This window comes from Lynx canadensis, chromosome A3 (genome assembly GCF_007474595.2).
Source record: "Lynx canadensis isolate LIC74 chromosome A3, mLynCan4.pri.v2, whole genome shotgun sequence".
Lineage (NCBI taxonomy): Eukaryota > Metazoa > Chordata > Mammalia > Carnivora > Felidae > Lynx > Lynx canadensis.
Genome location: NC_044305.1, coordinates 67,703,160 through 67,718,950, shown reverse-complemented (window position 1 = coordinate 67,718,950; position 15,791 = coordinate 67,703,160). Strand labels below are relative to the sequence as shown.

General features: G+C 38.6%; 1 protein-coding gene across 1 annotated transcript in view; it reads left to right on the top strand.

Moving 5' to 3' along the window:
• Nucleotides 1–15,791, top strand: part of LOC115511231 (follicle-stimulating hormone receptor) — a 165,918-nt gene that overhangs the window by 72,172 nt on the left and 77,955 nt on the right. Inside the window, exon 2 of the mRNA XM_030311787.1 lies at nucleotides 5,878–5,949. Within this exon, the coding sequence (XP_030167647.1) occupies nucleotides 5,878–5,949 (72 nt within the window). The remainder of the gene's footprint in view (nucleotides 1–5,877; nucleotides 5,950–15,791) is intronic.

Below are 15,791 nucleotides of genomic sequence, written 5' to 3'. Positions count from 1 at the left end.
ATCATTCTACTCTTTTATTGTCCCTGTCTGATGTTATTACTGATGTTATACAAGCCACATAAAATGGGTTTGAGAACATTCCCTCTTTTCTTGGTCCCTGGAATAGTTTGTATAAGATTGAGATTTTCTATTATTCTAAAAAGGCATAATTTACTTCTAAAATGATATGATACTGGGGCATAAGGGTGGCTCAGTCAGTTAAGAGTCCGACTCTTGATTTCAGCTCAGGTGATCATCTCACCGTTTGTGGTATCAAGCCCCTTGTTGGGCTCTGTGCTGACAGTGCAGAGCCTGCTTGGGAGTCTTTCCCTCTCCCTCTTTCCATGTCCCTCCCCTGCTCACTCTCTTATTCAATCAATCAATCAACAAATAAATAAAATCATATCATGTTAACCTTGTTTTGGGGTGGATGGGTTTTAAACTACAAACCCAATTTATTAACAGTTTTAGATTCATTCAGTTTTTCTATATCTTCATTAATCAATTTTGGTAAGTATATATCTCAAGGAAAATTATCCATATGGCCTGATTTTTTTTTTAATTTAATGCTTTGAAATTGTTCCTAGGGCTCTCTAATTTAAATCCTGCTTCTCTGAAGGAAACCACCAACAAAATGAAAAGGCAACAAACAAGTTTTTTTGTTTTGGTATGTGTGGATGGAAATTATTGATTCACTATGTTGGACACCTGAAACTAATGCAGCATTGTGTCAATTATACCTCAAAAAACAAACAAACAACAACAAAAACAAAACTAATGTCTTTACCTAAGTGCCATTTTTCGTAACTCTCGTTTTGTTGTTGTTGTTGTTGTTGTTGCTTTGGTTTTTTTTTTTTTTCTTGGTTGAAGTGGACAGATTTTTTTTTATTCTATTGATCTTTCTAAAAAATTAGCTTTTGAGTTTATTGATCTTCTCCATTATAATCTTTAATTTCTACTCTATTATTTTTTTCTATTCTCTTTAGGTTTCTTCTCTCAAGTCAAAGTTAAATTTTGAAATGTGTTTTAAAGTTAATCTCTTAGGTTCTCACTTACCTTATTTCTATAATGAAAACTTAGGGGCTCAGTTGGTTCAGTGTCTGAGTCTTGATTTCAGCTCAGGTCATCATCTCAAGGTTTATGAGTTCAAGCCCTGCATCAGGCTCTGCTCTATGAGAGACTCATAGAGCAGAGCCTGCTTGGGATTCTGTCTTCCTATGTGTCTGTCTGTCTGTCTGTCTGTCTCTCTCTCTCTCTCTCTCTCAAAACAAATAAACATTACATTTAAAAAATCATAAGTAAATAAATATGAAAATTCATCAAAAATAATGCCTTTACCAGTACTCCTGATTTAAAGGAAATCTCAGCAAAACTTCATTAATTAGAGCTAGATCAGTAAAATCATAATCAATCAATTATCACAAAGTTGCTCGTTAAAACAGACCTGTAAGAAGGGTTTGCAACTTTAAGTGACTAATGGTTTCATTCAACAAACATTCAGATAAATGTACTTTTCTCTAACAATCATTTTTAGTGGTAAAGTTATAAGTCAAAGTCCTTGAAACTATTCTGATAAACCTTTCAATATTCTAAGAAAACTCCTTACTCATGTTAGCAATAAACTTATGAAGAAAATCTTTTATTTTCTAAATATTTTTTCATGCTTATTTTTGAGAGAGAGAGACAGAGACAGAGACAGAGAGACAGACACACAGACAGACAGAAGGGCAGAGAAAGAGGCAGATACATAATCCAAAGCAACTCCAGACTCTGAGCTGTCAGCACAGAGCCCTATGCGGGGCTCAGACTCACTAACAGTGAGATCATGACCTGAGCCAGTCGGACACTTAACCAAATGAGCCACCCAGGAGCCCTGAAACTTAATCTTTTACAATGAAACAAGTTAGTATAGGTTAAACTGTATCTATACATCAAGTTTTAATGTCTGGCTGAGTGTTTATCTTCTCAAAATACCTCTATCTCAACAGTCCCTCATTTTCCCAACTGTCTTATGAAATGACTTTTGAGTTTGTACTGTAAGTTCTACCCAGAAATGCAATAAAGAACTACCGACTTTATAGTTTTCTGTTTCCACTGTTCTGTTGTTGCTTTGTTTATTCACTGTGTTGAAATGTAGCTTGTGAAATTTCCATCTTTTTTATTTCCATTTGGGTAAAATAATTTAAAGCCCTTAACTTCTCTGTACGTGGCAGCTTAGCTGCATCCCTGAAGTTTCATGTTGTATTTTCATTACAGCTCAATTCCAAATAATTCCTAATTATTATGTAATTTCTTCTGTGACCCATGTGCGACTTAAAAGAGTGGGGTTTTGTTTTGATTTAGTTTTTACTTTCTAGATGTTTGTACATGTGTTGTTGGAGGGAGGCTGTTAATTATTATCTCTTGTAACTAATTTCTAAGTAATTTAAATGCACCACATCAAAGACAATTATTTGTTCTATACCAATTGCTTTGTGACCTAATTCTTGGTCAATATTTTTTTCATTGTTCTTTGTTGAATAGGTGAGTTTTCCAACCATTATGAAAACCCACCTATTCAGTAAGGAACACTGATTTCTCTGTTCACTATTCCTTCTTGTTTTTGTGCCTTCCTACCAGATTATACTTTATTTCTCTAAAGGAATTCCTTTGCTGAAATTTCATTAATGACTAACTAAATTTGTCTAAAAGCATCTTTATTTCATCCTCACATTTGAATGTTTATTTCTGGGTATAGGATTCTAACCAGGCAGTATTTTCTCTAATTATGAAGATATTTTTACAAAGTTTGCTGATTATTTTTATTTGAAGATAATAGGTCTATTTCTGTTTTTATTTAAAATAGTTTTTCTTTTGACTCCACAGTTTTAATTCAGAGGTATCTGGAAGTAGATTTATTTTTGTTTTCCTTCCTAGGACTTGAGGTTTCAAAATCTGAGATTTAGGTCTTTTATAAATTATGGAAATTTCCAGATGTTAATTCCTTAAAAATTGCCTGTCTCCCATTTTCTGCCCCTTTTATTTTCTAGAATGCATGAGATAGTTAAATAGACAGCACAGAGAAATAAATCTTTACATTTCATCTTCTATATCTCATCTCACACAACATCTTAGCATCAAAACGCAAGTCCTTCACTACCAAGTCCAGAAACTGACCTCCTCCCTGAATAGTTTGGCTCCAATTTATCCTTTTAGAATTCTGTTTGCATTCACCACTCAGGGTTCCATTTGGTCTTCAGTTGCTTTACTTTGGGCCCCTGGGGATTTCTCATACTTTCTTATAAGCACAACTATGCAATTAAAGCAATATTTATTATGACTTATAGAAGACTTCTGGACAATTTTAGTGAAAATATCTTCAAGTTATCTAGTTCATAACATTTCAGTAAATGGAACTCAAGACTATGTCTTTAAAAAAAAGGCTTTAATTATGTTAATAGGTTGGAAACATTTAGGCATAAGTGTTTATAGAAAACTTGTATGCTACTAGGGTTGAATCAAAAAGCACTATCTAGTTGACTTAGTATTTGCTTTTTCAAGTTTATTTTCATCATTCTTCTGTCTTGTGATAATAGGAACAAAAGAGTGATAGAAACAAAAGGGACTTGTCTATGTTACTTAAGACAAAATGAGTGCAAACCACAAGAGACTCTTAAATACTGAGAACAAACTGAGGGTTGATGGGAGGTGGAGGAGAGGGGAAAATGGTTGATGGGCTTTGAGGAGGGCACCTGTTGGGATGAGCACTGGGTGTTGTATGGAAACCAACTTGACAATAAATTACATATAATAAATGAATAAATACATGTAAAAATATTTTTTAAAAAGATTAAATGAGTACCTTAACTTTGATTCTTTTCAGATGGGAGTTCTAGAAGTTGACAGTCTCCCAGGTACATAGTCCTTAATCTTAATTTATATCTCTTTTTATTTACATGGGTTTAGTATGACCTGATGGTTTTGAAGTCCAGGCTCAAATTCACCCACCTCTTCCAATCTTCCTTTTATGTATTTATGTACTTTAGGATCTTTCTCACTTCAATATTTGCATAACATTTATAGTTATTACATCAACTGTATCCCACAACTGTTTTCTGGTATTCCAACATTTCTGGCTTTACCTTTCCACATATATAAACTCCTCCAAAGCAAAAAAGGCACTTAAGATTCTCTCTCATGCTTTCTCCCCATAGAGCTGGTGCACCTGACAGCCAAAGGCAAGTAAACAAAGTTAAAGTAAAATATCGTTTGCCGGGATAATTTCATCTGCAATAGGAGTTTCACTAACACCAATAAGTAATAAGAGAATGAAGTAATGCAGGTTTGCAAAACTATTCAACTCCTCAGTGCTTATTTCATTCCTGCTGAAACACCGCCTTGTGGAAGGAAAGATTCCGGGAGGAGTGGGGGAAAGTACCTACTAATCAGTTACAAAGCAATAGAAAGCCAGAGGAAGGAATAGTATTCTTGTCACAGAGATTCCAAAAGGGTCACTTATAATTCCACTCTCAAGCCTAGAACTCTCAGACTGATTAATAGCCATTCAAGAAAAAATTTGAGTACTTGCCACATACCAGACACTGTTTGAGGGCATTCGGTAGACAGTAGTAGACAAATCATACAAAAACTCCTGCCTTCACGGAGTCTGTATTCTAGTTATAGGCTAGAGATAAATACATATGTGAATACGTAAATAAATAAATAAATAAATAAATAAATAAATAAATAAAGTGTACAAAATGTCAGAAGTGTTGTGAAGAAAACTCTGAGCAGGAAAGAGAGCCAGGGGCAAAGTAGGGGAGGTTGTCATTTTAAATAGGGTGGTTAGAAAAAGCATCACTAAACAAGTGACATTTGAGCAAACAGCAGACTGGAGGCAGCGGCCATGAGGATATCTGAGAGAGGAACGCTCCAGGCAGAGAGAATTGCAAATGCAGAAACACAGGCAAGAAGGAACCTGGCATGTCCAAGAACTAGCAAGAGAGTACTGTGAAAAGAACAAGAGAAGCAAAGGGGAAAACTGTCAAAATGGAGAGTACAGGGTCTGTGGAAACGGAGAGCAGGGACATCCATACATCACTGTATACAATGTGGGTTTTTTTCCTGGAGGAGATGAGGAGCCACTGGAACAAACTTTGTGGAAGAGGGAAACAAATATTTCAAGTAGAAGAAAATGGCAAAAACTGAAGGTGGCTGATGTTGAGAGTAGAGTTTTTTTGATGAAATAAATTATGGCATATTTGTATACTGATGGGCAGGACTCAGTAGAGAAGCAAACATAGGTGAATAAAATGTAGCCAAAAAAGGGGGAAATTACTGTTGTGGTTACCTCAACAAGAAGAGAGGAGACGAGATCTGATGTGGATTGGAGGCACTATTCTCCGCCAGGTCCAGAGTCCTGGTCCCCCTTGGTAACAGGAGGGAAGGCAGGGTATGGCTTCAGGTGCAGATGGCTTAGTGGCTACAAGCCATGTGAGAGCATGAAATTCTCTTCTATTAGGTTCATCTTCTCTTTGAAATAGGAAGCAAGGTCAGCTAAGAATGGCAAGGGAAGAGGTTTTGGGGGTTGGACTAGAGAAAGAAAAGAGGCCTCACACAAGCTACGGGAGGGCAACATGGAGTACTGATGATGAAAGTGTTCATATTCCAGCTCTGCCATGTATCAGCCAAGTGACCCTGGGCAAATCTACAAACCTCATTAAACCTGTTCCCTCTTAATGCAAAATGGGCATCACTGCTTTGTGGGGAGGATGAAGAGAGATCATGTGAAAGCAATTGCAACTACTACTAAATGACAAGCACTTAGTATATGTTGGCTGTTGGCTGATAGTACACATTAGGCAATTACTTATCAGTGAATGGATAGGTTGTGATATTTTATGTCTACTCTCTTTTCAGGAGGTTTGTCCTCACCAAACTTCGAGTCATCCCAAAAGGAGCATTCTCGGGATTTGGGGACCTGGAGAAAATGTACGTACCTAACAGTGCTGTGCGTGAGTGCCTCAAATAGGCTGTGGTCAGCAGCCTCACATCACATCCAGTGTGATGCTCTGTGCCTAGAAGCCAGAAAACTTTCTGCACCTCCTCCTATTTTATTTCCTAATAGTGAGGGACCTTTCAGAGTATGGCTAATGAAAAGAGCATAAGGTCAATCTAAGCAGTCCTCACTTTTTCTTCTACAAGGCATTGCTCCAAAGTACCTGTGAGTGGAATTTTTATAAACCAAACTGATTTTCTCTGCTGATACCTATTCTTTCTCAGGGATGTTGTCTATTATTTCTGAATAATTTTTAATTGACAACAGGGCCTAACATTTGTGTTCAAGATTCTCTAGACTTCTCTTTTCCAAGCCATGCTGACAAGTGGTAATTGATGTATCAACATTTACAAGCATCAGAAAAGTTTATAGCACTGAAGATTTCCTTTGAAAGGAGAAGACTCCTTTGCTAATGCAAACATTAACTCCTTACTGAGCTAGTTTAATGTAGGTGTATCCCCAATCAGGCTTTTCTCAAAATTAGGCACAGTATTAAAAAGCAGAATAAATTCTGCCATGTTTAAAGTAACCCACTCTTAATTTGAGAAACTTAACAGAAGACCTTGGGGGAAAAGGAGGGGAAAAATAGTTTCTTTTTTTTTTTTTTTTTTAAGCAGAGAATGGGAGAGTTTATTTTTATTTTTTTTTCTCCTTTTTTTTTTATATATATATGAAATTTATTGACAAATTGGTTTCCATACAACACCCAGTGCTCATCCCAAAAGGTGCCCTCCTCAATACCCATCACCCACCCTCGCCTCCCTCCCACCCCCCATCAACCCTCAGTTTGTTCTCAGTTTTTAACAGTCTCTTATGCTTTGGCTCTCTCCCACTCTAACCTCTTTTTTTTTTTTTTTCCTTCCCCTCCCCCATGGGTTCCTGTTAAGTTTCTCAGGATCCACATAAGAGTGAAACCATATGGTATCTGTCTTTCTCTGTATGGCTTATTTCACTTAGCATCACACTCTCCAGTTCCATCCACGTTGCTACAAAAGGCCATATTTCATTTTTTCTCATTGCCACATAGTATTCCATTGTGTATATAAACCACAATTTCTTTATCCATTCATCAGTTGATGGACATTTAGGCTCTTTCCATAATTTGGCTATTGTTGAGAGTGCTGCTATGAACATTGGGGTACAAGTGCCCCTATGCATCAGTACTCCTGTATCCCTTGGATAAATTCCTAGCAGTGCTATTGCTGGGTCATAGGGTAGGTCTATTTTTAATTTTCTGAGGAACCTCCACACTGCTTTCCAGAGCGGCTGCACCAATTTGCATTCCCACCAACAGTGCAAGAGGGTTCCCGTTTCTCCACATCCTCTCCAGCATCTATAGTCTCCTGATTGGTTCATTTTGGCCACTCTGACTGGCGTGAGGTGATACCTGAGTGTGGTTTTGATTTGTATTTCCCTGATAAGGAGCGACACTGAACATCTTTTCATGTGCCTGTTGGCCATCTGGATGTCTTCTTTAGAGAAGTGTCTATTCATGTTTTCTGCTGCTAGGAAATTATCCAAGGGATACAGGAGTACTGATGCATAGGGGCACTTGTACCCCAATGTTCATAGCAGCACTGTCAACAATAGCCAAATTATGGAAAGAGCCTAAATGTCCATCAACTGATGAATGGATAAAGAAATTGTGGTTTATATACACAATGGAATACTATGTGGCAATGAGAAAAAATGAAATATGGCCTTTTGTAGCAACGTGGATGGAACTGGAGAGTGTGATGCTAAGTGAAATAAGCCATACAGAGAAAGACAGATACCATATGGTTTCACTCTTATGTGGATCCTGAGAAACTTAACAGGAACCCATGGGGGAGGGGAAGGAAAAAAAAAAAAAAGAGGTTAGAGTGGGAGAGAGCCAAAGCATGAGACTGTTAAAAACTGAGAACAAACTGAGGGTTGATGGGGGGTGGGAGGGAGGGGAGGGTGGGTGATGGGTATTGAGGAGGGCACCTTTTGGGATGAGCACTGGGTGTTGTATGGAAACCAAGGGAATTAAAACAAAAGTGAATTACTGGGACCTTATGAAGATAAAAAGCTTCTGCACAGCAAAGGAAAAATAGTTTCAAACAGAGAGGGAGGCAAACCCCAAGAGACTCTTAAATACAGAAACAAACTGCAGGTTGACGGGGGTGGCAGAGGAGAGGGGGAAATTGGTGATGGGCATTAAGGAGGGCACTTGTTGGGATGAGCACTGGATGCTGTATATAATCGATTAATCATGGTAATCTACTCATGAAGCCAAGAGCACACTGGATACACTCTATGTTAACTAACTTGACAATAAATTATGTTTAAAAAAAATTTTAATAAAGTAACCCACTATTCCTTTGAAGGCTCTTGACCCCATCTCCCAGGTCTCTAGGGCCAGGAAAATGTGTTCTTCACCAGAGCAGCAGCCAGAACTCAGGACTTTAATACCAGTGAATCCAGCAGAAGAAAGATGGATTACACAGAAAGGAATGATTTTTTCATCATAAGAAAGCAACCCCTCAGGTTACATGCTTTTCTCCTTCTTAAAGCCATTCAATTTTTCCTCTTGGTTCTTTCACCCCCATTTAAGAATACTTGCTGAGGTCTGAAGAAGAAAGAAATCCATTAATAAAGGAAACACAGAGCAGAGAGAGTGGGAATATGTCTCAGCAATTACACCACCTGCTTAGAGGAAGGTGCTCAGAATCCTGGGTTTGAGGGCTAGCTTTGATATAAACTTACTGTGCAATCTTGATTAAATCACTGTATCTCTTGGTATCTTGGTTTCCCTATCTGTGGGTTAAGTGAGGAGTTTTTCACAAAGGAGATGATGGCTCCTGTGAACTCTAATTCCTAAGTGTAAGGACCCCCAGTTGGATGACAGCCTGGTTTAAATCCTGCAATCTTGGGATGCCTGGATGGCTCAGTTGGTTAAGCGTCCAACTTCAGCTCAAGTCACCATCTCACGGTCCATGGGTTCTAGCCCTGCGTCGGGCTCTGTGCTGACAGCTCAGAGCCTGGAGTTGCTTCAGATTCTGTGTCTCCCTCTCTCTCTGCCCCTCCCCCACTCATGCTCTATCTTAAAAATAAATAAACATTAAAAAACGTTTTTAAAATAAAACCTGCAGTCTTCAGGGTTTACCTTCTTGAGGATATTAACACTCACAGGAATTGAGAGATAGGGCACTCAATGGAGCAGAGCTCACCGAGGAAAACAGGGAAGCAATAGAACTGGGGAGCTCTCTGCTCAAGGTATATTCCTACATGGGTTAGCTGTTGCCCTGCTTAGAACTGACATGTACTAGATGACTAGACTATTAGATACACCTCATCCCCAAGAAGCCCTATAATTGCATAGAAATTGTTCTAAAGACAGGAATATCAGATATCAAAAATAATCCACCTTAATCAAATTCAATCCAGCAGGTGTGACTGACCCTCATTGGGTGTTCAGCATCAGACAGGACATTCCAGTAGTGATATAAATCGTTAAGCTGAGCTGACACAGCAATAATCCCAGAGACAGGGCAGCTGGCTTAAAACCTCAACTTCCTCAAACCTCAAACACAGCTTGTGCATTTCGACCTCACGACTTTATTCATCAGCCTATACTGACACAGCGAGATGCCTAAAATAAAATTAAAGTGATCTCATTTTTTTCAACACTTTGTATGTCCTAAGGCTTCAAAAACATTTCTTAGTAGAAGGCTTGTCACCAAACTGAACTCTGAACAGACTGTGCCCTTCAGTCTCTACGCTCCTCTCTTCCGTTGTCTCACCTTCTATTCTTGGTCAGTGATGGCTTCTTATCTCCTTTCCCAATCTATCCCCAGTATTTCTATTCACCTGGTTTTTAGCCAGTTTCATGAACTTAGTATCAGCTTCCTCCTCAATATTTCCTTCTCCATGAATCATAAAATCCCTTTCATTCATTCTGCACATGTAGCCAAGTTTCACCTCCTTTTGCTAAAAAGAAGGAGGGAAAAGCTTTCTGTATAAATCCTGCCTTCCTTCCCTGCTACCTTCCCCTCTTTCTGGTCACCCCCACACTTGTGAAAGAACAGTTGCATTCACTACCCCCCTGCCCTTTCCTTTCACTCACTCTTTAGCCAGCCCTCTTGCTATTTGGCCACAAATTCTCTAACACCATGTAATCACTCTATGAGAGTTCCCAACAACGATGGACCTGCCAGATCTCTTGACTTCTACTTTGTCTTCCTAGCACTTATCTGCAGCTTTTGACGTCACTGACTATTCACACCCTTCTTTACAATACTCATTCCCCTTTTAATTTCAGTGACAACACACCCTCCTGTGTACTCTCCTAATGTCCCAGACTACTCCACTGACAGTTCTTTCCATCTTTCTTATTCCTCGGCTGCCCTTCAAAAATTCAGATATTGGCCATTTTCTTTCTCATATTATACTCACAATCCCCAATCATTATTCATCAAATGATGTCTTACTATCAGGGTTCCAAAACCTTCTTCCATAACACCCATCTCTCTTTTGAAAGATAATTCTTGTTTTCAAATGGAAAGATTCCTAAACATCTATACCTCATTAAACTGCAAGTGCCTCAAATTTAATACATCCAGACTAGTTCATGATCTGTATCTTTAAATTTCTTATCTTCTCATATTGCCCAGTGAAGAACATTACCATCTGCCCAAACTCCCATGCAGGAAAATTCAGTATCCCTTGACTTTCCCTTAAACCCAGGTCCTTTTCCAGTCCTATTGACTCTTTCTCAAAAATATTCCTGGAAACCAGCCCTTCTCTCCCTCCAGCTATTATATCCAAAGTCTCATTAACACTTACATAGCCTGTTACATGAGGCTGCTATGCCCATCCCAGGTCTGATCTCCCCAGCTCCCTGCTGCCAGACCCACAGGGCTCAAACTCTCTTACAGAAGAAACTGGAGGGACTCTCATTGCCATAGGCTTTAGTCTTAAGTGGCACAAAAATCAAAGCCCTTTCTATTTCCATCATATGCACTGTTTATCCCACATTTTTGCCAAGCAGGAACGTGTGCCGTTTCCCATTTCATTACCAGACATCTCATTACTTACATAAAACAAGATAGCTGTTCTTTGGATGGTGCCTGGCACATAGAGGGATCAAAAAGTAGTTGCAAGGAGGGGCACATGGGCGGTTCAGTCAGTTAAGCATTTGACTCTCTTGGTTTCAGCTCAGGTCATGATCTCACAGTTCGTAAGATTGAGCCCCACGTTGGGCTCTGTACTAACAGCAGGGAGCCTGCTTGGGATTCTCTCTCTCCCTCTCCCCCACTTGCACTCTCTCCGAATAAATAAACATTTTCTTAAAAAGTTGCTGGTGAATTAATTAACAAAATGCACTTTCACACTGGTCTTATGTAGATGCTGTCCCTCTGCCTAAAATTTCACTCGAAATTTGAATAGAAATCCTGCTGATCCTCCAGTGTCCAGATTAAATGTTTACTCTTCTGTACAGCCTTTCCAGAATGCTCTCAGTACTTCCAAACCATAATCTTGTGTCCACCATACCAAGAGCACTATTATCAGATTGTATTCAGAATACACAGTTTTTCTAGATCTCTTGATTGATCTTTAAGGGCAAGGTCAGAGTGTAACTTTGTATTAAAGTACTACACCAAGTTCTGTTTTTATCTCCTTGCTATACCTCTCATCTGTCCACTTATCTCCTCCAACTACCATCAGCTTTCCCAAATGACTGCAAGAGTTTTCAAGCATGCTGCCCTGTCCTCCAGCATGCTCTGCACTCATCCTCATCCATTCTCTAAGTGGCAACCACAGTGATATTATCTAAATTCCCATCTAATTATGTCCACTTCCACATCTGTCCTGCCACATACACACACCATGCCTTACCATTGCTCTTCACATTTAAAAAGAAAAAAGATCTCTCACACTCTCTCCTTTTATCAGTTCATAAAACGTACCATGTTATCTGCCTACCATGAACCTTGCTCGGTGCAGCTCATCCCGACTAGAACATCTCTTCCACTTTGCACTCTTAATTTGGTCGGTTCCTACCCATCCTTCAGATTCCCTTGCCAGAGTCACTCACCTAGAAAAGCCCTCCCTGACCTCTCCAATTAGGAAAAACCCATTACTATATACATTCTCCTACCACCACTAGACTCTTTGAGCGGACTTTCATTTTAGCAATTTTATACTTATTTTATGGGATAATTTAATTTCTAACTCCGCTACCGGACTGTCAAAGGACATGATTGTTTTATTCAGTACTGGATCCTTGGTGCCTTGCACAATAAATAACTGATAAATGCATGAATAAAAATGAAGAAATATAATAGTTGGGAAGACAAGATATCCAGATACCAAGATATTAAATAATATGAGTGATAGTGATAAATGATGTAGAAGTAGATAGGCATACAAACACTGGTTGAGAATCTACTATGATCTAGGCATTTATATAGTTACAGTTTAAAATGTAACTCAGGACAAAAATGCACAAGATAATATGTTCTAAGTAAGTGATACAACCATTGTATTTGTTAGGACACTTTCTACTGTGAGAGGCCGAAGAAAATAAACCTCAAATAGGCTTAAGGAAAGGAAGGAAATTTAATGGCTCATTTAACATGATGGTCAGAGAGGACGAATAGCTTTAGCAAACATTCTATTCAGGTTTCATGTCCTCAGGACTTAGCCTCCCTCTCTCAGGTCTCCCTTCCACTATGTTAGCTTAAGTCCTTAGTCCCACCCTGGTGGCAACATGCCAGCAGCAATCCTGTTTGCACATTTCTTGGGTTCTATTCAGAATGAAAGATTTGACCTTTTTTTTTTCTCAATCTCATAAAAGTCTTAAGATTTGTATAATTCATTTAGATCACACAATCATTCTTGGACCAACCACTACAACTAAGGGAAGGCGATATTCAAACTGGCTGTGGCCTGGGTAATGGATTCCATTCGCAGATTTGAAAACACCCATCCCAACCACATGCACTTGGAGTGGGTGAGGGAGAGTCACAAACAAAACCTGAGGCCTCTGCTGGGGAAAAAAAGGGGTGTGGAGACTAAGTGCTGGTGGCTGCAAACAACTCACATCTTAAAATTAGTCCTGTTCTCAAACCCAAGAGAGGTTTCTGTGGCCTGGGTGGTTGAGGATTTGATAAGTTTGGTTCTTTCCCCTGCCTCCTGTTAGAATGACTTAAAGAATCTAGTAATTTTTCCCAACCCACGCTGATGATTCTTCTTTTATTAACCCAGCTTAACCTAGCCCCTCTGCTTTTATAAGGAGTCAAACAGATAAGGAGTCTTTCTGGTAGAAGGCAAGCTTCTCCCTGGAAATGAAATGATCACTCTTCACATTGTAGCTTTACTCAGCATCACTATCTCAAACCTTCCTACTCTTTGGGACTAGCTGGGGGAAAAGAAACCATTAAACTCTCTGCAATGTGAAGTGGCTTTGCAAAGTGCACTGTAAACTGTTTACATTGTCTTTAATTACTTCAGAGCCATATGTCAGATTGGTATAAAGTGTGAAGATTACACTGAATAGGGTGGGGGGAGTAGGTGACAAGGTGGTGATTTATGGTAACCAGAAAAATTATGTATGGAAATGAGTGCAATTTAAAAACACATCTACGTGCTATTATAACACTGGAGGGGGAAGAAAAGCCAGTTTATAACAAAATATCTTTGAAAATAGGAGCATGATGAATATGTAAATGAGACCAATCAACATCAGCTGAGATATGGTATATGCAGATGAGACGGCAATGAGCCAAAATGTGAAATAGCTCCCAAGCCATAAATATGAACCATATAAAATTCATTTGAAATATTCATGATAACATAAGGACAAAAAATATAATCAAGTGATTTATTTACATTTAAAAATGAGAACGCTAGTCTAACACCCCAGCCTCCACCCCCAGATCACTGGGGAAAGAAAAGTTAACAGAGGGACTTCTAGAAGAAATTTATTAAATGAGAACCAATGCAAGAACACTAAAAAAAGTTGAGGACCCTTCAAATTCTCAGTTCTTTGCACTTACTCAAGCACAGATAAAAGGAAAGGAAACAAATCAGGTAATCAAAACTGTATTGCTAGAAATTTGGGCTCCAATCTGCTTTGCCTCCCTGAGCACCTGCTTGTTGGACAATGTAGGTCCATTACCTCCCCATCTATGTTTCCAAGTTAATAGGCAAAGGAGTCTTGAGTCTCACTTGCTGAAATAAAGCAAAAGGAGGTAGGCTGAAGATGCAACAGGCTGCTGATTAACAACTAGAGGCCAGTGTTGGAGCAATTAGATCCTTGAATGGGAAGACAGGATATGAATCCTTGGGCATACAAAGGATAATGAGGCTCAGTGGTTCTCATCTCAGGCAGTGCTTTAGAATGCCCTGGGTTTTTTTTTTTTTAAATAATCCACAGGACTATCATTTCTAGGGATTTTTCATCTGTCTGGGGTGGGGCCAAGCACTGATCATGTTTTAATACCCCTTTGATGATTCTAATGCACATCCACTATTGGAGCCCCTGAGGTGGATGATTATTTAGGCCTGAATCCCATTTGTAGAAAGAATATTCACAAATGTAGGTAGTACGTGTATGTATGGTGTGGCTGGAGAACAAATAAAAGGAGGGTGGTAGGAGAATAGGACAAAGAAGAAGCTGGGGTGAGATCATAGAGCACCTTAGAGATCATGGGGACAAGTCTGAGTGTCATAGTTAATCATGGGGATTAAATGGGTTATTTTGAACAACCAGGTGAATAATTTGATTTGCATTTGTTAAAGATAACTCACACACAGATTTTTGTTAGTATTTCATTAAGGATTTTTGTCTGTATTTGTAGAGCTATTAGTCTAGATGGTATTGTCAGGATGTGGAGCAACTAGAACTCTCATATACACCTGCTGAGGATGTAAAATGGTACAACTCTTTGGAAAATAGTTTGGCAGTATCTTATAATGTATTTACCCAAGAGAAATGAAAACATATGTCTACCCAAAGACTTGTTGAAGAATGTTTGTAACAGATTTATTCATAATAGCTCAAAACCACAAACAACCCAGTACTCATCACCAGGCCAGAAGGTAAGCAAATTATGTTTTACCCATGTGACAGAATACTACCCCAAAATAAAAAGGAATCAACTGCTAATACAACAACATGAATGAATCTCAAAAGCATTATACCAAGTAAGAAAGCCAAACACAGAAAAATATACTCCATATAATTCTATTTACATGAAACTCCTAAAAAAAAAAAATCTACTCTGGTGCCAAAAAGCAGATCAGTAGTTGCATAGGGCCAAGTGCGATAACTGGAGAATGTCTTGGAAGGGGAACAAGGAACTTTCTAGGCTGACAGAGATGTTCTATATCTTGATTGTGGTGGTTGTTAGAAAATATATCCATTTGTAAAATCTTTAACAGTTAAAATAAGTACATATTATTTGTCAAATTATACTTAAGTAAAGTTGATTTTTTAAAAACAATTAGTACCTATTTGGAGCCAGTTTTAAACACCACATCTCAGTTAATCTGCACTTTATAGACAGGGATCTAACATTCAACAAGGTTAAGCAACTAACCAGCATCAGAGGATCCTTCAGTGGTTAAGCTAGGATTGAATCCAAGGTAGTCTGGTCCTTTCTGCTACAAAAAGCTTCCTTTTTATTGGCATCCACCATTTTCCAGAATTATTCTACTAAAATAAAGGAGTGACCAACGGAAGGATTATGGCTGTGAAAGCTTCCTTCAGTATCATTTATAATTATAAAAGAGGATTTCTATACCT